The sequence below is a fragment of the Pristis pectinata genome, chromosome 26 (assembly GCF_009764475.1).
Source record: "Pristis pectinata isolate sPriPec2 chromosome 26, sPriPec2.1.pri, whole genome shotgun sequence".
Classification (NCBI taxonomy): Eukaryota; Metazoa; Chordata; class Chondrichthyes; order Rhinopristiformes; family Pristidae; genus Pristis; species Pristis pectinata.
This window is the reverse complement of record NC_067430.1, coordinates 16843080-16868602: the sequence shown is the minus strand read 5'-3', so window position 1 is coordinate 16868602 and position 25523 is coordinate 16843080. Positions and strand designations below refer to the sequence as shown.

Sequence of the window (25523 nt, the reverse complement as noted above, 5' to 3'; positions counted from 1 at the left end):
TCTCTTCAAATTTAGCGTTCTTGTATTTCATATGGAAAGAGCACCATTGCTCTGAGTTGCATGCATTATTCTTTTGAATAATTCAGTTGACCAGTTTATTGGACGTTATTGCTGAATTATTATCTGTTATGATGTGGACTTGTACCTACTAGAAGCTGTTTATTAAAATCTCAGGCTCCTTTTTTGTTAAACTGACTTTTTTTTTAATCAGTTAACCCTAGATATGAACCTAGATTGAAAGTAAAAATATAGTGATTCTAACCAACTTTGTGAATCCTTTCTAAAAATACTTTTCTTATTCCTGGTGATGCTTTGACCATGTGTAACTAGTTCTGCAAGTGGTTAAAATAGGCAATTAAAAACCTATGTGGTAATATGGTTGACCTAGTGGGGAATTAAACACTTACATAGACCAGTATAGTTGACCAGATTGTTTTCTTAATGTGAATTTTGTATATCTTTTTTTTAATTTGTCAGGCGGATGGAGAAGGGGATGAACAGACAGTAACAGACCAAGCAACTGTTACTAAGATGAAAAATGCATTTATTGCACAAAATGTTTCCAGTTTACAAGCATTGGGTGAGTTTAAATGTGAAATCCTCATAATGAAGAGAGCTGCACTACAGTCATCCCTGTAATAAATATGACTACAAATGTTACATAAGTGTGATAATGTTTTATGAACATTATTTATAGCAGGCTAATTGGGCTCCTTGGTTAACTCAAAACTGTTTTCAGTCAGTTACGTAGGAATGAGAGTAGACCATTTTGACCCTTAAACCTGTTTTGTCATTCTGTAAGATTGTGGCTGATTTGTGACCTAGTTTGTTACAAAGATTATAATCTGGATTACTCCACATTCAAAAATCAAGGCCAGGAATATAGTTTTTAATTCTGAGATGTTGGCTGAATAATGTTTAGATAAATTTAAAATGATGATCCAACCAACTAAATCAGTTGTCAATTTATGTTTTGGGCCATGTGCATATTTGTAAACTTGTTGCTATTCCTGTGACCATACTTGAAGTATCTATATTTTGATTCACTGGCTCAGAGTCAAACTGTGGGTTAGATGCATTTTGACACGAGTGGAGAAACATTTGGGTAATTTGGTGGAGCACAGTTGCTAGGTGAGACTGGAGTTAGAAGAGGAGAGAGTGACTGACAGCCAATAAGGTAAGGGGAACCTAATAGGATTACACTTAAAGCCAGAGTGGTATACTTTTTATCATTTGGTTTACAGTTGATTCATTTGCTTGTGCTAGATCTTAGTCTGTACATAGGTCCATTATCTGGTCATTGCATTTAACACGGTGTTAAAAGAAGAATGTTGATTTCCCTTGTCATTGTGTAGGAGGCTCTGAGAAGCTGTTACGTGTCTGCTTAAACCTTCCCTACTTCCTGCGATACATCAACCGTTTCCAGGATGCTGTTTCTGCCAACTCCTTTTTCATAATGCCTGCTACAGTTGCAGATGCAACTGCTGTACGAAATGGGTGAGTTGCAGACAATCAAAAGTGAACTGATGGGTGTGACTTTCATTCTTAATGCAATTGGTTAAAAAGTGCTGATTGATGTGGAGCAAATTAAATACGATTACTTTTTTGGGGCACACAAATTACTAATGTAATGACACGAATGAGTTGTATTAATTCGTTCTGGTAAAAACTTGACTGATCTGCTGATCTTTTTAAACACTGATGTGTGGCTTTTGAGTTCTGTCATACATTGTTTTCCAAATATTCTCTTTTATTGTTGTTTCTTCAGATTCCATTCCTTGGTTATTGATGTTACTATGGCACTGGACACACTCTCTCTGCCTGTTCTTGAGCCTCTGACCCCTGAAAGATTACAGGATGTGACTGTGTTAGCACTGAGTTGTTTATATGCAGGTTTGTGTGATAACAAATAAAGCAACTTTCCAGAGCTTGTCAAGAATGTGCACTTTAAATGTAATTGTTCATAATAGGGAAATGTGAAAGTAAGACTGGGAGAAAACATGCCATAACTTGTCATTCTTTATCTTATGACCGACTTAAGTGGATTATATTGAGCTTGTGGTCATTTTGGTAACTACTTTAACATTTTTCTTCAGTCATCATTCAAGTTAGAATCATAGAATGGTTATCCACAGGAGGCTATTTAGTCCATCATATCCATGCCATTTCTCTATCAGAGCAGCTCAATAGTTCCACCCCACCCTGCCTTTTCTCTGTAGCTTTCAAATTTTCCCTCACCATATATTCAACTTCCTCTTGAAAATTGCAGTGGAATCTGTCAACATCACATCTGTAGATTCCAACCACATACTGTGTTTAAAAAAAGAACACAAAACTTTTTCTTCATGTTACTATTATTTCTGTTCCACTTTATACCTGTAACCTCTAATCCTTGAAGCTCCACCAATGGGAACACTATCTCATCATTTCACCCATTTCTATCAGATCTCCTCTCAGCCTCTTTCCTAAAGAAACTAATCACAGCCTCTCCAATCTATCATTTTAAGTGAAATTTCTCAAGCTTGGAACCATTCATGCAAATCTCTTCTGGGCCCTCTCTAATGCCTTCACTTCTTTTCTATATGACATGATCAGAGCTGAGCACAGTTGAGCCTGGACCAGTGTATTATGAAGATCTTCCCCTTTAAATGTATGACCTCCCTGCCTTTTATACTCTGTCTAAGTTGATGATGCTCGGAATTATGTTTATGTATGCCTTATTAACTGCTTTCTCAACCTTTGCCAATTTTAATGACTTGTGCAACCATACCTGCTGTTCCTGCATGCCTTTTTAGAATGGTATCCTTTATGCTATATTGCTGCTCCTCATTTTCACTACTAACATTTCTTTGCATTAAACTCTATCTTATTTTATGTCAGTCCAGTCTGCTAGCATAGTTGTATCCTTCTGCAATTTATCAATATCCTCTTTGCAATACAACCAAGGTTTGTGTCATCTGCAAATTTAGAAATTGTGGCTTGCATTCTTTAGTCTTGGGTCATTAATATAGAACCAAAAAAGCAATGGTCCTAGCACTGATCCCTGTGGAATATCATTATCCTCCTCCTTCCAGTCAGTAATAAAACAAGCATTGACCATGATCCTCTGTTGCCTGTTACTTAGCCAACCATGCTCTCAATGCCATTTTTATGCCATGAGCTTCAGCTTGGCTGATAAGCCTGTTATGCAGCGCCTTATCAAAAACCTCCTGGAAGTTCATATTCACTACATCAACTGCATTGCCCTCATCGACTTTATTTGTTATCTCATCAAAAAATTTATCAAATTAGGTTTGCCCTTGAGGCCATGCCAACTTGCCTTAATTAATCCATTCTCCTCCAGGTGACTATTAATAAAATATCCAATTAATATTTCGAAAAGCTTTCCCACCAATGAGATTAAACTGACAGGCCTGTAACATTTCCCACTCTCAAGTTCTCTGGTACAAACCCTGTATTCAAAGACTGTTGAAAGATTATGGTCAGTGGCCCTAATTTATTCCTGTACTTGCCTCAAAATCCTAGCCATTATTGATGCTGATTTTATATGTTAATATCCCAAAGTTCTTCCTTTGTTTTCCCATTACGTATATAAATGATTTCTTATTTAAAGCTTTGCTTTTGAAAGCCCGTAAAGTTGCATTCCATGCACATAATCTAAACCAGATATTATTGATAGTTTTAAAATGGCTAATTTCTAGTGTTCTTTCACTAGGAGTGAGTGTTGCAACATGCATGGCTATTCTACATGTAGGCAGCAGCTTGCAAGTTCGATCTGGGTCTACCAGTAAAGATGAAGACTATGAAAATGATGCAGCCACAATTGTACAGAAATGTGTAAGTGCTGTATGACTAGATGTATTTTAAAGTGTTGCATAATGCTAAAACAATGGAATAATTTTGATTTGTTTTTGCTTTCTTGGTATTAATGTTGATGGGAGAAAAGTGTGTTACTGTGCTAAGCTAGATGCTGGTATTTTACTGTAAGAGTGACTGGATGAGGATATGTTCAGTCAAGGAATATGTTCGGGACAACTTTAGTTGCATGGAGGGTACTTCATTACATTGTGTGCATTTGAGTCATCATTGTCTGAGGCTGTCCCTTGGGGTCAAGGAGGACTTGTTTTTGCTCTTCTGTGAGTTCTGAAGTGATTGATGAGGCCATTGTGGGAACCACAGACATTTGGGGCAGCAGATGCCCGATGGTTTGGGCAAGTGGGTAGTTTGTGAGGTGAACATCGCATGGCTATTGAGATTGCCATCCTAAGTACTATTATGTCTGAGTCCTGATTCCCAGGGATTCCCAGAATGCTCTTTCTTAAGGAGCTTTGAGAGCATCCTTAAATCTTTGAGTGCATTGTTATTTAATAGTTTTTTGTTTCCAGAAGATGTTTTGAAGTTTTTTCATGTGCCTGTCCTGTTAAGTTAGTTGAAGGCAGTTATTTTGTTTGTGTTATCTCAGCTACACTGAAACTGCTGAAAAGTAACTTCACATAGAGCTATACTGCTAGTTGGATATGAGCAAGTCTGAGAGATTAAAGGAGTGTGGTGAAGGCACCTCCTGATCTTCTCTCATCCTGACATTTTTCAGCTTTTGATCAATTTGATTTGGTCAAGGACCATTCTAATTGTTAATGAATTAATACATATCACAGCACAAATGGTGGTCATGCATTTATACTACCTGTTTTGCTGTGAGCCTTAAAACTCAAAGTATCAATTCTCTTGCCATTTTCCTGCTTTCTCCAAATTCTGCCATGGGTCTTGGGGTAAGATATGGTTGTATGTAAAGCATTTCCTGGATTGCTCGAGTGCGTTGCTAAATTAATGTTCCATTTGTCACTGCAGTTGGAAATTTACGACATGATCGGCCAAGCCATTAACAACTCACGGCGTGCAGGTGGGGAGGTAAGGTGTATGTGCAATATTTTTCTGAGCAAGAATGTCATAAGTTGTGTTCATGAAAACCTAATTGCAGAAAGGCTGAAGACTGGACTACCACTCTTTTACATGTAGTTTCACAATAATGTAAAGGGCCATGAGTTCTATGTCAGCAAATAAATATTTTGATGATTGCTCATGTTAGTCCTGATTGCAGACTCTGTGTCACAGGTCCGGTTATAGTTGGATGCAGAATTTAGGTAATGTGGGTTCAATAATAGTGCGAGGTTGGGAACTCCAGAAGACTTACCGAGTAACAATCCAGACTCTGATATAACAGCATTATGTCTGAATCAGGATGGTGTGCATTGATAGACTGGTGTTATGGTTGTTGTAGTTCTTGCCTTTATTAATGTAGAAGTTGGAGGAGGGAAATATTATGGAAGTATTCTTAGTGAGTTGCTGCAGTTGAATCCCATAGATTGTGCTCTATTGAAACTGTGGTATACTAGTGACGAAGGGGCTAGAACTGCTCTCCCTGAATGCTTGGGTGTTCAACTGTATCCTTCCTATAAGCAGGGACTGTTCTGTCTTATTCTAGACTTGAACCTTGTGATGTTAGGAATGCTTAGATGTTTTGGAATTAGGCAATGAAGTCCTAGAAGAGTGGGTGCACTTTTTCTTGGTCAGGAAGGTCATTACATGTCTATGAGTGTGATGGAACGATATGGTGATAGTGTTGGAAGGTGATGCTAAATGGTCTTCTCCTGTCACGTTTCTTTGTTTCCAATGATATTTTATGTTTTGTCTGGGTTCCTTGTCCTGCACTTGGTTGAATGCTGCCTTTGCACGCTCCAATCCCAGTTAAACTGCATCCATGACTGGATAAAGGCTAGGAAGAGGACTGGATAGTATCAGTGCATCCAAATCAGTGAGCATTTTCTTCCTGTGGTCTGGAGAAGTTGGAGTTAGTTGTTTTTTTGGGAATTGTGATGCCAAGAACCTTAAGAGAAGGGCACATGGGATCTATGCCTAAAGACACTCGTAAACATTTCAGCAATGTCTTTTATACTGGAGTTTCACCATGATTAATGATGGGAATGTTCAAGGTGCCCCTCTTTTATGTTTCTTGTCTGTCAGCCAATGGCCTCAGTTGGATATGTCTTGGCTATCAAGTTATTAATTTTAGTCTCTGAGTAGATGACAACAGTGGAGGAAACACCACTTCATTCTTGTAATTTGTTTTACTAGTTGCTAGTTAAACTGAAGTTTAGATTGTTTTACTGAGAGAGACATACAGGATGGGAAGTAACATAATATGTGGTAATTGTCAATGTATAGCAAGAAAAACCTCATGGCATTATTTGCCATTAATCTTTACTGAAAGATGCCCTTTGATATGGAGCAGCTTAAAGATTTGAATGAAACTAATGGCATAAAGTGCTGGCTGAAATATTTAAAGCATATATTTAGAACAATACGGCACAATACAGGGCCTTTGGCCCACCATGTTGTGCCACCCTTCAAACCACACCTAAGACTATCTAACCCCCTCCTCCCACATATCCCTCTAACTTAACTTCCTCCATATGCTTATCTAACAATCTCTTGAACTTGTCCAATGTATCAGCCTCCACCACCACCCCAGGCAGCGCATTCCATGCACCAACCACTCTCTGGGTGAAAAACCTCCCTCTGACATCACCCTTGAACTTCCCACCCAATACCTTAAAGCCATGTCCTCTTGTTTTGAGCATTGGCGCCCTGGGAAAGAGGCGCTGGCTGTCCACTCTATCTATTCCTCTCAATATGTTGTATACCTCTATCATGTCTCCCCTCATCTCCTCTCCAATGAGAACAGCCCTAGCTCCTTTAGTCTCTCCTCATAATCCATACTCTCTAATCCAGGCAGCATCCTGGTAAATCTCCTCTGCACCCTTTCCAACGCCTCCACATCCTTCCTATAATGAGGCGACCAGAACTGGACACAGTACTCCAAGTGTGGCCTAACCAGAGTTTTGTAAAGCTGCACCATCACTTCGTGTCTCTTAAACTTGATCCCCCGATTTATGAAAGCTAACATCCCATAAGCTTTCTTAACTACCCCATCCACCTGCGAGGCAACTTTCAGTGATCTGTGGATATGAACACCCAGATCCCTCTGCTCCTCTACACTGCCCAGAATCCTGCCATTTACCTTGTTCTCCGCCTTGGAGTTTGTCCTTCCAAAGTGTACCACCTCACACTTCTCTGGATTGAACTCCATCTGCCACTTGTCAGCCCAGCTCTGCATCCTATCAATATCCCTCTGCAAGCTTCTACAGCCCTCCACACTATCCACAACACCACTGATCTTTGTATCATCTGCAAACTTGCTAACCCACCCTTCCATCCCCTCATCTAAGTCATTAATAAATATCACAAAAAGTAGAGGTCCTAGAACCGATCCCTGTGGGACACCACTAGTCACAGCCCTCCAATCCGAATGCACTCCCTCCACCACAACCCTCTGCTTTCTACAGGCAAGCCAATTTTGAATCCACACGGCCAAGCTTCCCCGGATCCCTTGGCCTCTGACCTTCTGAAGAAGCCTACCATGCGGAACCTTGTCAAACGCCTTACTAAAATCCATGTAGACCACATCCACTGCACTACCCTCATCAATCTTCCTGGTCACCTCCTCAAAGAACCCTATCGGGCTTGTGAGGCAAGATCTTCCCTTCACAAAGCCATGCTGGCTGTCCCTAATCAGTCCATGTTTCTCCAAATGCTCATAGATCCTATCTCTTGGAATCCTTTCCAACAGCTTACCCACCACAGATGTAAGGCTCACCGGTCTGTAATTCCCTGGACTATCCCTACTACCTTTTTTGAATAAGGGGACAACATTCGCCACCCTCCAATCCTCCGGTACCATCCCCGTTGACAACAAGGACTCAAAGATCCTAACCAATGGTTCAGCAATCTCCTCCCTCGCCTCACGAAGCAGCCTGGGGAATATTCCGTCAGGCCCGGGGACTTATCTGTCCTAATATTTTCTAACAACTCCCAACACATCCTCTCTCTTGATATCTACATTACCCTTACCAACACTGTCATAAGCATCATCAAAACCCCTCTCCTTGGTGAATACTGAAGAGAACTATTCATTGAGAACCTCACCCACTTTCACAGCTTCCAGGCACATTCTCCCACCTTTGTCTTTAATTGGACCTACCTTTACCCTAGCCATCCTTCTGCTCTTCACATACGAGAAAAAAGCCTTGAGACTCTCCTTAACCCTACTCGCCAAAGCCTTTTCATGTCCCCTTCTCGCTTTCCTCAGCCCTTTCTTAAGCTCCTTCCTTGCTACTCTATATTCCTCATGAGCCCTGTCCGATCCTTGCTGCTTACACCTTATGTATGCTGCCCTCTTCTTCCTAATTAGTTGTTCCACCTCTCTCGTCACCCACGGTTCCTTCACCCTACCATTCCTTCTCTGCCTCACCGGGACAAATTTATCCATAACATCCTGCAAGAGATCCCTGAACATCGACCACATCTCCATAGTACATTTCCCTTCAAAAATGTCATCCCGATTTACACTCCCAAGTTCTCGCCTTATAGCCTCATAATTCGCCTTCCCGCAATTAAATAGCTTCCCGTCCTCTTTGGTCCTATCCCTGTCCATGACAATTCTAAAGGTTATGGAGCAATGGTCACTGTCCCCCAAATGCTCACCCACCGAGAGATCTGTTACCTGACCTAGTTCATCACCTAAAACTATATCTAAGATGGCATTCCCTCTAGTCAGCGTGTCAACATACTGCGTCAGGAATCCGTCCTGGACACACTTAACAAACTCCGCCCTGTCTAAATCTTTGGCACTAAGTAGGTGCCAATCAATATTTGGATAGTTGAAGTCTCCCATTATAATAACCCTGTTATTTTCGCCTCTCTCCAAAAACTGCCTCCCAATCTGCTCCTCAGTATCCCTACTGCTGCCGGGGGGGCCTATAGAATACTCCCAGGAGGGTAACTGCCCCTTTCTTATTCCTAACTTCCACCCATATTGACTCTAGAGAGGATCCTTCTACATTATCTACCCTTTCTGCAGCTGTAACTGTGTCCCTGACCAGTATTGCCACCCCTCCTCCTCTTCTCCCCCACTTCCCTATCCCTTTTAAAACACTGAAAACCAGGAATATTCAATATCCATTCCTACCCTGATGTCAGCCATGTCTCTGTAATAGCCACAATATCATAGTCCCATGTACTTATCCAAGCTCTCAGTTCATCTCCCTTATTCCTGATGCTTCTTGCATTTAAGTAAATGCACTTTAGCCCATCCACCTTACTATTTTATATCCTGTACTCTGTTCTCCTTCCTCAAAGCCTCTCTACCTGTCAGATTTGACTTTTCCCCATTTCCTTCTTCCTCTGACCTACTCCGGTTCCCTTCCCCCTCGCAATCTAGTTTAAACCCCCCCCAAACCACCCTAGCAAACCTGGCCGTAAGGATGTTGGCCCCCCTGAAGTTCGGGTATAACCAGTCCTCTCTGTACAGGTCCCACCTTCCCCAGAAGAGATCCCAATGATCCAAAAATCTAAAACCCTCCCTCCTGCACCGACTTCTCAGCCACGCATTTATCTACCATCTCCTCCTATTCCTACCTTAACTACCGCGTGGCACTGGCAGCAATCCCGAGATCGCTACCCTCGAGGTCCTGTCCTTCTGCCTAGCTCGCTAAACTCAATTTAAATTTACTTAGTATTTTTTGAAAGCAAAATGTTGAAAATATTTAGACTATTCCTAGTTAACTTTTTTGCACTTCCTCTGCAGCATTATCAAAACTTCCAATTACTGGGTGCTTGGTGCCTTCTAAACAGCCTCTACTTGATCCTGAATCTCAGTCCTTCAGCACTGGCTGACAAAGGAAAAGAAAAGGATCCACTGGCTGCACTTCGAGTCCGTGATATTGCTGCACGTGCGAAAGAAGGAGCTGGATCTCCAAAATTAGCACCTGTTAAAGGGTCAGTGAAGAATCCATAAATAACTTTCTAGAGTTTTTTGAAACAGTTTGGATTGTGCAATAAACTCCTACAATAGTATTTCCAGTCAGAAAAAATGATTTGGCATTCATTTTGCAGTTACATTTTTCTTAGTTCCAGATAAAAACAGTAAATTCTGAAAATTCATAGCATTGGTTCATCACCAAAGATTATCCTTACCAATTTATTTTTCAGTTGCTGAGTGACGAACTTCCTGTTTTTATCTCAGATTTCCAGTATTCAGTTTTTTAAAAAAAATTCTGTTATTGCACTCAACGTATGTTTTGATAATGTCAGTTTTATAATGTTGATAGTTCAGACAAGTTTGTGTTTGCTTACAGAACAAGGCAGCAGAGGGGCACAAAAGAGCGAGGAGACAGTAGTATACATATTCAGTTTTCCCTTGCGATGAGATTTATCTCTTATGGCTGATGTATGGGGTAGAATTATTATACAGAAAGGAGCTGATAATGGGGCCTTCCACCTAGTTACAAAGTGAGACTGAGAGAGATGAGGATGCAGATCACCACCTTGTGACCTCACGGTGGATACTTGTGGAGAAATAACCGCAAAACATAAGCGACTAACGGAGATCTTGTTACATTTCTATGTGCATTGTGTCTAGCTGATTTGCTTGTATACATTGGCTGGTCTGAAATGCTTTAAGTTGATGCTTAGTACAGTTCAGTTAAAAAAAGGTTGATATTACTCTGATTTTTTTTTTCCTTCAGACATCAAGGATTTGGCATTTTGTCTGTGGTTCTAGCAAATCATGCTATCAAACTGTTGACGTCACTCTTTCAGGATCTACAAGTAGAGGCCCTCTACCGGGTAAGTGGTAGCTCCTCAGTTTAGTATACAGAGTTACACTTGAAAACCCAGTTAGCTTTTTGGAGTTGGCCTATATTTGGATTCTTCAGGTAAGTGTGTATAAAAAGTGAATGCATGAGAGATTGTTTGTTTGTGTGTGTGCATGAAAAAGAAAAAAAAAATCTCAAATGAAAGCAGAAAAGATTTGAGTTTATGATACTTTCCTTGGGACCTTGGCATATTCCAAAATGCTACTTTTGAAGCATGGTCTCCACTGTGGTGTTGGTAATATGGGAGGCAGTTTGCCCAGAACAAGGTCGCAGATAATATCCTGATAACATTTCAGTGAGTTTAAGGGGTAAATATTGGTCCAAGATATTGGATTCAACTCTTTTGCTATCACTTGAAATATCCAAAAACATCATTTAGATTTACTGTAGAGGGCAGTCGGGTTAATAGTTTGAAGTCTCACCCAAACATGGCACTGCTGACCTTGAACGAACCGAAATATAAGTCTATGTGCTTATGTTTTTAGTTGAATTTGTACCACACTAAATCCCATGTGCATGCACATACAGGAAAACTTATTGATTTGTAGTCTGTTAGTTACCATGTTATTTCAAACTGTTATATGGACAGTTTATGATAATGGGTTACCTTTTGATTTCAACAGGGCTGGAGAGGCGATGGTCCACCTGCGGAGCTCAATATCATGGCACAGAGCTCCTCCATTCAGCGTGTACAGAGACTAATTGAATCTGTCCCTCTCACCAATTTGCTTTTCACACTTTTGTCAACATCTTACAGAAAGGTAACCACTTGTACAACAGAGTGCCACAATGATGCCAAATTGGTTGTGATGTCTGTGCTGACTGAAGCAGTTCAAAAGTAACCTTGCTGACGTGCTCCCTCCCCATATCCCAGGATCATCCTTAAACCAATCTTATCACCCAGCTCCCTTCCCATGGACACTTACTCAGTTTCCAACATTTATCCAGTTTCCTTATAACAAGATAAGAAAGTCTCAACCATTCTCTATCTTTTGTGAGGTCAGTGATTCAACCTGTACCAATATGATTGTGAGCTGTTAATTTATATTTGTCCACACAAAATTAACGTGCACTGGTATTAAAGCAATGGTTGCTAATACCGAAACAGATCTAAGGTCATATTACCCAGTTTCTGTGCTGGAAAGAATAGCATGTAACACCAGTTATGATTATCAGGATCAAAATTTTCAATGTATTTTGGTGAAGATTGGCCAGGATGCATTTCCATACAACTGAAGTGATGTTAGGTGTCAGCTGGTATTCACTTCTCCCTAATTCAAAGTCAAGAGGTTAGGTGCAAAGTGGTAGTGTTCTCTCTCAGTTTTAAGAGTGCTGTTTGGTTTTTGACTGCCAAAACATATTGACTTTGTCATAATTCATTCTAATAAGCTAGATAATTCTCCTCCAAGCCAACAGTTTAAAGCTGACAACATTATCAATAATTTCTTTCTCAGTGGTTCTACAAAGTTGTAATGTTCTGTGAAGTTGGCCACCTGTATCTAAATATTTCTTTTTCTCCTGATTACCAAAGAGCAACAGCCTACATTCCCACAATTTGTGATGGTAAATGTGCCAACATTTCAAATTCCATTTTTCTCCCAGTCTTTTTATGCAGCATTGGATTCAACTCTTCCCGATGTGTTTTAGATCTTAGTTTGTTTATTCTTACACAGTGAGAAAAACATGTGAGCAAAAATTGTTTCTTCTAAATTTCTGTATTAGTGATGATACAAAAAAAAGCATTTACCTGTTCACTTTAAAAACTCAGATCTTTGAAGTTTTCTTAAAAAGTTTCTATTACCATTTCTTCTTCAGTAGAAATACTACCTCAGATCTTTAACTGTAACAATAGTTTCTTATTTTTATGTTTTTAATGGTGAATCAATGCTGGATACCCTTTGTGAGCTCAATGTTATTTATTTAATGGGATAACTGAAAACAGCACTTGCTGGTCTTTATCCCCCTAATAATTGTGTACAATCTATCATTACTATTTTATTGTTGCTGTCCAAGCTACTTTCTCTGTTTCTTAAGAAAAGACTGTATACAGGAAGTCCCCGGGTTATGAAGGAGTTCTGTTTTTGAGACTGTTCGTAACCCGATTTTGTTTGCAACTCGGAACAGTGTCCGTGCATACGCACGTGGGCCAGGGGATCACAGCCGCACATGCACACTTGGCCCGGGGTTGGGCCAAAGAAGGTGTACCGCCGCTGTGGTAGGATCGGGGGCCGGGCCTGCTTACAAACCGACCACGAAGGTCGGTTCGTAAGTACGGGCGTTCGTAAGTCGGGGACTTCCTGTATACTGAGAACGGTATAACCAGCCAGAGATGATTAGGTAATCCCCCAGTCAGTCATCTCATGATGACATGGCTGAGATTAATTTAATGCAGAGAATTTATATGCAACTATCGTCCACCCATTGCATTCTTCTGGAGATGTTGCTTTGCTTTTATTGGGAGAAGCTGCTCATGGTTTTAGTTTCCTTCACACTCTGAATAGATTGGCTTTTCTGTATATTTTTAAAAAGTCCTATTTCTCCTCTTTTTAATTGTATTATCCACTGTACTCCTTCACTATAGCAAAGTATGTGGATATCACTCTTTACCCACATTCTTTAGTGACTTTCTATTTCACTTTCCTTGTTTTCCTTCCCATTCTGCACACCTTTCCACATAATGGCATTTTCCATGTATTGGCAATGCTTTTAAATTTTTGTGAACTCACCTATTTTTGTGTTTTTAGCACATTCTGGAACCCTGTTCCTTAAACCCAATCAATGTATACTCAGAACAAAATGGACCCACCTGAGGTACAATACAACAACCCTTTTCTGAATGCACCCATTTATCTCTTGCTCTTGTTTAAGGATCAACTTTCTCTCCTTGCTGCTGTATCTTCAGTGGCATCATATGCCTGAATGTTTTTCAGGAGACCTTTTTTGAAGCTTGTTTAAGTCAACATTTACTGCAGTTTCTTTATCTATCCAATTACCAACTTCTCCATACTGCTTGATTATCTTGGCAAATGAAATCTGCATTTAATAAATCCAAAAAATTGACTTTCGTGAGAACAAAAGGCTATGGAAACTGAAACAGACTCTTCACTCAGTGAGCCTTGACTGCAAGTTAGTTAGATCAGAACTGATCTGCATCTCCCCTGTTTTTAATCATTTTTGATCTACACCTTTGATCACCTTATGTGACAAAACTCTCTTGCCCTCAATCCTGCAAGTTTAAGTCAGGGTGAAATCCACAATTCCTTGGGGAAAAGAATTCAACATTTCCATTATCCTTTGTATGGGGGATAAAGTGATCTTTTAGGATTTCACCCTGTAGTTGCCCATTTCCAGTCTTAATGTTGTACAGCCTTGTTTTAAATTGTTTACTGGGGGAAATAGTTTCTCTCTTTCTATCCTATTATCTCTTTATGATTCTAAACACTTTGATTAGCTTACCTTTCAACTATCCAAACAAAAGAATAGAATTAATCTTATCACTGTATCTATGTAATTTAAGTCTCAATATATTTCTGATGAAACTGAGCTGAACCTTCTGTAAGGTGAATATACTCATGAAGATTTGTTGCCTAACTCAACTGAATACAGATAGGGTTTGATCAGGGCTCATTGGAATCATAACTACTTCCCCTTTTTATTCCAGCACAATTGAGAGAAAGTTGCTTAGTAGAGTCCTGTCACAGTGATGAGTTTCCTAGAGAGTCCCTGTTCGCAATGTACAGCTTCCTGTAGGAATTTCATGTCCTGACTTGTGTGTTGTTCTTTGATTCACCAGGTTATACAAGTGGTGATTAAAATCTAACATTTTCCATCTCTAGGCTTGCGTCCTTCAACGACAACGCAAAGGCTCTGTGAGTAGTGATGTCAGTGCGTCCACTGATTCAAACACTTACTATGAAGATGATTTTAGCAGCACTGAAGAAGACAGTAGTCAAGGTAGCCTCAGGATTGATGTTGTGCTCTGAGAATTAACACAAGTTGAAATAATTAATACATTGATACTTAGCCCAGACATTTTCTAGACTTCTGGGATACAGGCTATACAATAAAATTTTCTGGGTAAGAATTTGTATTCACACAAGTCACCACATTTGCTTTGAGTGCGAACATGCATGTGCCCTTTAGTTTTCAGCACATTCCAGTTATAGGAAGTCTGATGCTCTTAATTAGAACAGCTACAAAGAGATCTGATGGAGACATTCAGAATTCTCAATGGCTTAAATGTGGCCTATCAGCAGGTTGCTGGAGAATTATTTCTATTGATCAATGAATTGATAAGTGGATGACATTTAGTAAATCAAGTTAAAGAGAGAAGTTGGGATTTTTTTTTTAAATGCAGTGTTGCAATGTGTAGGTGCCCAGAGATACTAGATGTTGAATAAGTTTTAAAAGTTTTGAATGTGGACAAATATTTTGGGACTGAAATATACAAAGTGGATTGGAGTAAGGGCAGGGATATAGGACCAATTGGGTAACCCAGGGACCCAGAAGGGGCTTGTTAGGTTGAAAGATTTCCTTTTACACTTCAATTCTATAACTCCATTTTGCATTTGTAATCATTAATACTTATGCTCTTTGTAAGTTGTGCTGTTGTTATTTGAATTATCCTTGGTGTGAACAGTGCATCTGTGTTGTACTTTATAGATGACGACAGTGAGCCAATTCTTGGCCAGTGGTTTGAAGAGACCATCTCACCCAGTAAGGAAAAGTCAGCGCCACCCCCTCCACCCCCACCTCCTCCCCTGGAGAGTTCCCCGCGGTTGAAGAGTCCAAATAAACAGAGTACTGGAGAGAATGGCAACATACTAGCAAGTCGCAGAGACCCTGAGCTGGTGAGTAATACCCAGCAACAAATAGGTACAATGTATGGCTAGTAATATTTTGACCTCTTGTTTTTGACAAATCAGGAGGTCAAAATATTTTTTGCTTTGGTTCTGGATCTCTCACATTTAATCAAGTTGAGGTACTGGCTTTTTAAACTCTCTAGTTTATCTAAAAGTTTTGGATTGAGTTTGGCACTGCCTAGTCTGTGAAACGAAGCTACATGCTGTCATTGCTATTGAAATTTAATTTCAACTCTTGATTTACTTGGTACTTCTCAGATTGCTCAGTGATCTTTCAGTTTTGCTTCTTTAGAACTGAATATTAGGCTTAGATTTTCACCAAGGGCTCACATGATTTTGGAAATAGAAGTGAGTGTAGTACTAGAGAATGAGACTGGAGAGACAAGAGATTACAGATACTGGAATCTGGAGCAAAAAACAAACCAATGCACAGTCTTGACCTGAAGTGTTGACAATTCCTCCCCCCCCTACCCCCCCACGGATGCTGCTTGACTCACTGAGTTCTCCAGCAGTTTGTTTTTGCTAGAGAATGAGCTTGTCTGTCTGACTTCCAGTAAAATCTGCATGTTTAAAGTATTTTTTAAATTGTTTTCCAGTTTCTTAGCCTTGCATCAAGTATCCTTAATTTCATTACGTCTTCAATGCTAAACTCGAGGAACAACTTCATCCGGAATTACCTGAGTGTTTCTCTGACTGAACAGCATATGATGACACTAGCAAGCATCATCAAAGATGTGGACAAAGATGGAACCAAAGGTTAGGATGCTACTTTAGTGTTAGCAACCAATGAGCTGTAGCTTAGCTTTGGAGTAATAATGTTTGCTTAAACCCAAGCCACTTCTTTCAGCCTCTAAGAACTGCATTACTTCTGAACTAGTAAGAAGCTAATGGAAGTTTTAACTGCTGACTGTCTATATTGTATTGGGAGAAGATACTTAACCTAGACTTTGCCTGCAGGTATCTGTCCAGCCACTGTAAAAAAAAACTTTCGTGGATATCCACTGTTCTGCCAGAATGGGAGGGAGGATTCATGTGTAGTGAAAAGAGTTAAAATCTTGACACTTGTGACTTTTATTTTGAAAAATGTTTTTTTTTATATAAGTCATTGATTTCATATTGTTCCTTGGAAGAATGACTGTTCTATAACTGAAGAAGTAGACTGGATTAATTCTGTTTGTATTGTGATATCCTTTTATTTCACTTTCTCCTTATGTTTTGTTTTTATTTTATGCATAGGATCATCAGATGAGGAGTTTGCAGCTGCATTGTATCACTTTAACCATTCAATGGTTACCTCGGACCTTCCATCACCAATCCTGCAGGTGAGTCTACGGTGGTTCACTGACTGTCCTTGGATTCAGTTACCTTTGACAGTATTCTTACATGTGTACCTTCATGGCTTGTGAATGTTCCCACAATGGAAAGTGGTGAGTCGAATGAAAACACATGATGTTTAGATTCATTTCTTGATATCTGAAATAGTCTTTTGTGAGTAACATAAATTGATGTTAGAAATAAATTTGGGCTTTTGATCAAAGTGAGAGGTCTGTGCCAGTGTGAATGGAAGAATATCTGGGTGTAGTGAATAGCTGAGCTACTCCTAGAATTGTGCTTTCTGTGTTCTTGCATTGTGTAAGAAGAATTGCGCAACATGGTAATTTCTCTTGCCCAACCTTCAATGTTCTGTGACCAACCTTTTTGGGTTTTATTTGTTATCTTTCCCAGTGTTTAACATCTGCAACCCTATTGAATAGCTCCTTCAAATCAATTGAATAGCTCCTTTAAATCATTTGAATAGTCCAAGGATACTCTTTGGCAGAGGAATCAAATATAGTGTGCTAAAAGTTTAAAACAGACATTAGAATATTTTGGAAGTGGTCTGGTACTTTATCTCTTCAGTTTTCCACAGATATCTGATGTCTCTATTAACAAGATGTTTGTTCTAGTCCAAGAAATCATGATGTTAATTTTTTTTGAAGCTGGTTTTATCTTCAGCTGGTGTAAACTCTAAAGACCCTTAATTATGGGCGTCAGACTTGAATGAAAATTATCTTATCAAGTTTATTAGCAGAATTCCAAAATGCAAGTTGTATAGCTACATATTTTAAGGAAGGGATAAACTGTGGTTTTGGTGGTCCCTTTTCATGATGTGTATTTCATGGTGGAGATATGTATATCCTTTGACTACACCCAACTTGTTTGCCGTTATTTTTCTTCCTGATCTTTTAACAGTTATTAAGATTCTTTTGGTTATCATTTTTGTTTAATTTTTTATTCTTTTTGCAAGTTGGGCGAAAAAAAATCATTTGAACAATTCAATCTCATAACATGGTGTAATACTCTTCATATTTCAACCTTTCTCAGAAGCCTTTTGTTCCAATTTTTCTCTAAATGTCAGAGGAATGGGCAGGGTGGGGGCATCCAGGGAACAGCTCATGTTCTTCAGTGATCATTATGCACACACGATTAAATTGTGTACAATTCTTCTGTTGTGCTAATCGCATTCAACATAACAGTATTAACCTGTTTTACCTAGAACACACTGCTGCAGCAACTAGGGATTGCGCCTTTTTCAGAGGGTCCATGGCCATTATACGTCCACTCGCAGAGCCTCTCTGTGCTGTCACGCTTGCTCCTAATCTGGCAGCATAAAGCCAAGGCACAGGGTGAGCCAGATGTACCAGAATGCATGAAAATCTGGGAAAGGTAAGAAATTCTTAACCAAAAGTAATTGAAAAGAAGTTATTTAGTCTAGTCCAGTCCTATGTTGTCTTTTGCTGCTTTTCTACGTTGAATACGGAACTGAAGCAGCTTGTATTGCTGATTTATTTAGTGAAGAATGGTTATTATCATTGAATTTAGACTATAACTGAGTGATAGTCCATTGACATACAGAATCACTGGTAGAGTTGATTAAAAGCCCATTGTTTTCACTCTGCAATCTCAGAATACTTACTTACCATCATTAGTTTGTTCTGCAATATTCCATTGTATTCTGTAAGTGAATAATTATCTCTTTCTCATGGCAGGTTTATTGGGACACTGAAGCAGAACATATTCCAGGGAGTAGTACCAACTGACTCGGAAGACCTAAATGTTGAACATCTTCAACTTCTGCTGCTAATTTTCCATAACTTCTCAGAGAATGGCCGCCGCATGGTGGTCACAATGTGCGCACAAGTGATTGTTGAAGTGGCATCAAAGGCAGAGACTCAGGTTCGATGTGTGCCACTGACACTTGCCAGATTGCTGCTGGTTTTTGAATATGTCCTTCAGCAGTATTCAAAAGTGCCAATCTACCTATTTGAACAGGTAAGGACAAATTGAGCAATCTGCTGAAAATTTATGTTGGTGAATAAATCTATAAAGATGTAACTACAACCTGGATCTTCACCATAATGGTGTGGAGTTGGAAGAGAGTAGCACTGAAGCTGTTAGCACGGTGAGCAAATCAGGAAGCAACTTCTGAATGAAGGCCATGTGCAGTTAAGCATGAAGTCCTGTCAATGATTTCTTGCTCTTCTATAGATTGTGTTGCCGTCAATAATATAATTTGCAGAAAATAGTGAATCAATGCAAGCTTTAAACATTTATGATCCATGCTGAAAATGAAACCTGTAGTAGCATGAGGAGCAGATAACTTTTTTAATGGTGTACAAAATCATAATTACTGTTCAACAACCTATCTGGCCCTAAACAAATAATTATATAAGCCAAGGTTGAATTCTCATAATTTCAATATTTCCACCCTCTAAAATATATTAAATTTCAACTTCTCTAATCTTGTGCATGTCACAACCTTTATTGCACTATGTGTAAAGGTCAGTTAAGTACTGTTTGGTTTGTTATATACAACTTTTTTTATTATTGTGATTGGCTTTTGAGTCACCTTGGTGACTTCATTGTTGCCAGAAGATAGAGATCCCTGAGAGTTGAAGCCTAACAGAAACCAATGTGAAGAAAGTTGTAATTTGTGTCACTGGGTGCTTATGGGTAACCTCAAGAACAGTGTATCGGTGTCTCTGGGCCTTTGCATTCTGTTGAATGAAATACATAGGTTAAATGAGTTTCGCTGTATATATATTTTTTTAAAAATCCAGGAACTTCACAACTTTAATCTGGGTATATTTAGCACCTGGGCTACTGGCATTATCCATTTGGTTCTCTTCTCAATTTTTTCTTGCACCTTGATGTCAGTTTGGCATCCATGCTGAGCAGAAGGGCATATGGAACTTTATATTCGGTATTTTGTCATTAAAACAAAAGCATGTTTTTTAACCCTTCTTACCTTTTATCTTAATCATATTTTTTTAGTTCATATTCCAGTTCCAACGGTAATTCCATAAATGTGGTTAAAGGAAAGAATGAAAAGGGACTGATTTAGCCACATCTGCCAATGCTCTGATGAAAGCTGTTGGGCAATTATTGCATTCCTGTCAGTTAATTGATTATCCCCCAGAACAAAAAGTGCTAAAGCATGAAAATTTATAAACCTCATGAAAATGAACATCAGAGCTAAAATCTATGACTCTATCTATGGAGCTGAAAACACGTATTATTTCCCAGGACTTAGCCCATCACAACGTTCTACATCTGTTAGTTCTGGCAGTAAATGCCCAAAAGTTGTTCTGCTGCTACAGAAACTGTAGGCAAACCTTATCCTGTCTTTGTCCATTTACCATGTCTTTTCCAGCGGTGGTAACTTGATTATTTTGCTGAATTGGTGGAAAAAGTGATTAAACAGTTCAAACAAATGAAGTTTTTCTACTCATTTCTTAGTCTGTGTAAGGAAGATTTTCATTCTCTGAAACCAAACATGTCTCCATATTTTATCTTGATTTAGTCCTAATTCTCCAAGTCTGATTTTGCTTTGTTTCTGTTTCAGTAAATTGATAAGTTTCTGTTTTTCTTCCATCTATCCTGCAAAAGTTTGTATAATGGATTTCTTTGCTTCCAGTTTTTTTTCATGTTCAGCCTTTTTATGATATTCACTCAGTCATTGCTTTTTATTTCAGCTTGATCCCTTGTCACTTCTGATTCAAACCTGCTGCTTTGTTTGCCTATTATAAAGTCTCATTTAGATAATTTATTGCCTTAGTTACATGGAAGTAGAGAGTTGCTTTGTTTCTTCCTCTGCTTACTTAAAAAAAAATTGAGCGTAAATGATATGGAGGCATAAATGTAATAGAATGTTAATGGGGTAGGCAAATATTAGAAGAAGCTTGTGGCTAAGATTGTGAGCTTTTGTTTTATAGATTCAGTACAATCTACTAACTCCACCAGCATGCACTGCTGGTGCCAGTGGTACCCAGGAATCTGGCCGGCGCATTCAAGTGCCATTCTACCATGGATTTAAAGAGGTTGAAGAAAACTGGGCGAAACACAGTGGGACAGGTATGACAAAAATAGACTAAATATAGGGGGACAGGTAGGTATAGGAAGTTAAAAGTTTAAAGCTGATAAGGTAGCTTTGCATATTGGTCATCTTGTGTAAGAAAAAAACATTTTAAATTAGCGATTAATCTGGAGTTTATGTAGCAGCAATTTAGTCTTAGACAGTGATGAGTACAAAACTGTGGGATTGCCATAAACACTCATTCTGTTGTCCTCACTCAGTCTCGCCAACATAGGAATCCTGACCTGCAGGAATGCAAATGACTCTTAAATATCCTCTGACAGGCCTAGCAAAGAAATAAGTTGTACCATGGCCTGTTAAAGAAGAAAAGTAAAACTGGGCAACAAACTAGGCACAGAATTCTGACATACCAAAGACATTTTTAGTCCAATCAATCATACAAAATCCTTGCAGACATCTTGGGTCTGGTGTCTAAATTGGGAGAACTGTCCTGCTAACTAGTCAAGTAATTGCTTGTTGTGATTGTACTTCCAGAATCTTACTTTATAGACAAAATGTCAGACTCTTCCATCACAATCCTGGGTACATCTTCTTGCATTGTCAGGACAGAGACACCAGAGGCGGAGGTGCAGTGGTGTATATACTGGAAGGATTAACCCCGGGAGTACTGAATATTGACTCTAGATCCCATGAAGCTCATGGCATCTACTCAAACATGGGCAGGGAAAACATGTTTAAGCCAGAAGCACTGAGTGGGTGATCCACTTGCGCTTTATCCCGAGCTTCCCACCATCACGATACTATTTAATTCACTCTGCATGATATTAATAAATGGCTGAGAGCACTAGCTACAGTAAAGGCAATAGGACCAGGCAACCTCTCGATTGTAGTCCTGAAGACCTGCACTTCAGCTGACCCACCTGTTCCTGCACAGTCATAACAATGGCATTGATCCAGAAAATTGCACAGGTATGCCCTGTTCACAAAAAATCAGGACAAATACCAACCCAGCTTATTTCTACCCATTGTCCTCAATCATCAACAGTGTGCTGAATGTGTCCTCAATGGTGCTATCATGTGGCACATATTATCCAATAAACAGCTCGCTGTTGCCCAGTTCCGATTTTTGCTTGGACCACTCAACCCCAGGCTTCATTATAGTCTTGTTGTGGACCAAAGAGCTGAATTCCAGAGAAGTGGGAGTGAGTGCCCTTGATATTAAGGCATCATTTGACTGATTGTGGCTGCAAGGAGCTCTGGTAAAACTAAAGTCAATGGTAATCAAGGTGTGAACATTCCAGTAGCTAGAAAATGTTTGTGGTTGTTGGAAGTCAGTCATTTTAATCCCAGGACCTCACTGCAGGAGTTTCTCAGGGCAGTGTCCTCAACCTGACCACCTTCAATTGCTTCAATGACCTTCCTCCCACAATAACTCAGAAGTGAGGACGTTTGTTGATTGCCCAGAGTTCAAAATAGTTGCAATTTGTTGGCCAATAATTCAGTCTACACCGCATGTAGCAAGACCAAGACAAAGTGACATAGATATGAAAGTGCAGATACAAGGAATGGCTGGTGGCCAGAATTAAAAAACGGGTTGAGTTTTGGAGCCTTTGGTGGACAAGGACAAGGACAACAAGGTTACTTTCCTGTGTTACTAATGTGTATGAACAGTTTTAAAGTAATACACTGAATAGGAATGAATTAAGAGTTAACTGTAACCTTTGATTAGATTTTATTTCTGAATTCCAACTGTTCCTTTTCCAGAGTCTGCACTTCTGCCTAAATTCTACAACATACTTTCTCACGAGACTTCCACTGATGACAGGAACAGACTAGATGAGATGGTGAGAGTTGTGGAGTTAGATCTAAATCAAAATGAAAGTCAAAATTATAAAATGTTGTGGTATACTTGTATGGTAATAATGCAAATTGGAGATATAGTGCACAAAACAGTAATATCTTAATTGGTAGTGAACTTTTTTTTTAGGGTTTTATCTGTTTGGTACAATGCATATTGATGTATTTTTTTTCACTTTTATTTCCCTATTTATTCCTCAGGTCTTTGATGTCCTCTTTAGTGGTGCTTTAAAGTATGATGACCTGTATGCGTCACTGATCTTGTTATTATCAGCTGGTTCGCAATTTGATGCACTCAGGCGTGAAGAGCACAAGAATGCAACACCTGTGGTAATTTAAAAGGGCATATGTTTAATCACAGACTCTTGGGAGAGGCAATTGGATCTACTCTCTTTGTGCTTGATTGTCTGAAAAGCTATTCATTTTATTCTCTCCCTCCCTTTTCCTTTGCCTATGTAAATATTTCTTTGTCAAATACTTAGCTATTTTTAAAAACAATCCTGTTTCCACCAATGCTTTTGGTTGGGCAGTCTGAGTCTGTATAAAACATGTGAAAGGAAGCTTTTCTACTTTACTGAATGGCTTAAATTTATGATTTCTGGTTATTATGGAAGTCACTATTTATCCTAGTTGGGATGAGCTGTGAATTTTGATGAACATGGAATATTTGGAAGTGCAATTTTTGCCTGGCCTGGGTGTGGGGCAAGGAAGATGTCTCCCTACCCCCTTCCCCCCTACACGTGCACATGCGCGCACACACACATGCAAGCCAAGCACATCTCCTGTTTTAGATGGGAAGATTTGTTTCTTTACTTAACACGTTCTGCTGCTTGTTTCTTCACTCTTTAAAATTAGAGTTAAATTGAATCGGTGGTTTGGAGTGACAACTTTCCAGGTACCTCATTTCACTGCACCTAGAAATGAGGTCATTTCATTTCAATCTTTGATGATTCTTACTTAATTTTTAAAATCCAGTAATTTTCCGATTGTGTAGATTTTCTGCATTTTGCCTATTGTTATATTTAAAAGAATTGGTGCAGATGCTAAATTTATTTTTAGCTTTTGCTGACCCTTAGACAAGATTATATCTGCACCATCAACTGGTGAAATATTTCATAATGTGACCATGGATCACTTTCAGTAGAGAATACAAGATGGATTTTTAATAGATTAATATTTATCATTGGTTTGATTCATACACACCATGCTCCTGAGATCTAAGCTAATCTACAAAATGAAGTTACTCTGCTACTTTATTGATTTATGTATGATGCGTTGAAAAATGGGTGTTTATTTAATGAGATACAGAATTAACCAGTTATATTTTTGGGTTGGCCTATGTTTTATGTTGCAAGTTTTTACCAGTTTTTTTTTGTTGTAGCTTTGTTCTCTTATGACTTTTCTTTCTAGGAGGCGTGCTCCATTCAGTATTACTTCTTGATTTTGTGGAGGATCCTGGGAATTATGCCTCCATCAAAAGCCTATGTTAATCAAGTGGCGATGAGCACAACAGAGCTGAATGAATGTGACATCCTGCATACGCTTCGATGGTCATCACGCCTTTGTATCAGCTCCTATGCAACGTGGATCAAGGTAGCGACAAATACATCCTTCAGTGGCATGTGATGTGAAGGTGCTGTGTATTACGTATCAAAAAGAATTTCTTTTACTGAATAGTTGAATGTTGGGAAAATGGATGTGTTGAAGAACAAAATGTTGGGCTAGAAGAGAAAGACATGAAAATTGGAGAATTATTGTGAGAAACCAGAGTCCTAGTTCACACCATATCACAGGATATACAAAAAGTGTTTTTATAGATATATTTTATTTCACTTTTTTTTTCATTTTGTTCTTATGATGCGGCTTCATGCCAGGTTCCCCATATCTGTGACAAAATTGTTTCACATCTAACTTGAAGCAGAGAACTAGCAGTGGCCACACAGCAAGGGTGCAAAATCCAGTCCTTGCCAAATGGCCAGGCATTTTTCAAGGAAGTTTCCAGATAGTGGCTGAGCATTAATTCTGAAATGAGGGATTAGATTCACTTATGGATCATGCTCTGCTGCCTTAGCTTTTATCTCTGCAGACTGGGCACCAAACTTCCATCTGTGAGGTACTGGGACTGAGATAGCATCTGCTAGTGGTGCCCTTAGCATTAGCTTATTGTATCAGTTAATGTTTTTGTGTTGTTAACCTACCTAAATATTATAGCAGGTGGAGAATTACATAAGATCTTTATTAGTCACATGTACATCGAACGGAGAATGTACAAACTCCTTACAGACAGTGGCCGGAATTGAACCCAGGTCTCTGGCGCTGTAAAACGTTACACTAACCACCACACTACCGCGCCTGCCCACTACCTTTTGAAGGAAATGGAGAGTAATGCATGGTTATTTTCAATTTGGCAGTTGATCAGTGAGCAGCTTTAGTACCCGACTTCACCAATGAATGCTTTTGTTTGCTCAAGGATCATCTGGTGCGACAGGGTATGAAGCCAGACCATGCCGGCTCACTGGTAGAACTGGCCATTACCAAGTGCAGTTCTGTGAAGTATGATGTAGAACTTGCGGAGGAGTATGTTGCCAGACAGGTAAGAAGAAACCATGCCTTTAAGCTCTCTATCTGAAAGTGTTATTTGTCATAGTATTGCCGGTTGTGGGCCTCCTATTGTGG

At 39.3% G+C, this 25523-nt stretch overlaps 1 protein-coding gene across 11 annotated transcripts in view; it reads left to right on the top strand.

The window, feature by feature from the left end:
• ubr4 (ubiquitin protein ligase E3 component n-recognin 4) overlaps window positions 1–25523 on the top strand; it is a 166950-nt gene that overhangs the window by 13696 nt on the left and 127731 nt on the right. For all 11 annotated transcript variants that reach the window (XM_052039092.1, XM_052039094.1, XM_052039091.1 and 8 more), the window contains exons 6-24: window positions 478–580; window positions 1356–1497; window positions 1769–1893; window positions 3716–3837; window positions 4849–4908; window positions 9704–9894; window positions 10644–10743; window positions 11396–11533; window positions 14609–14726; window positions 15435–15622; window positions 16231–16390; window positions 16871–16956; window positions 18171–18340; window positions 18664–18946; window positions 20890–21028; window positions 22755–22834; window positions 23049–23177; window positions 24258–24440; window positions 25318–25440. In XM_052039092.1, coding sequence (XP_051895052.1) covers window positions 478–580; window positions 1356–1497; window positions 1769–1893; window positions 3716–3837; window positions 4849–4908; window positions 9704–9894; window positions 10644–10743; window positions 11396–11533; window positions 14609–14726; window positions 15435–15622; window positions 16231–16390; window positions 16871–16956; window positions 18171–18340; window positions 18664–18946; window positions 20890–21028; window positions 22755–22834; window positions 23049–23177; window positions 24258–24440; window positions 25318–25440 — 2640 coding nt within the window. The remainder of the gene's footprint in view (window positions 1–477; window positions 581–1355; window positions 1498–1768; window positions 1894–3715; window positions 3838–4848; window positions 4909–9703; window positions 9895–10643; window positions 10744–11395; window positions 11534–14608; window positions 14727–15434; window positions 15623–16230; window positions 16391–16870; window positions 16957–18170; window positions 18341–18663; window positions 18947–20889; window positions 21029–22754; window positions 22835–23048; window positions 23178–24257; window positions 24441–25317; window positions 25441–25523) is intronic.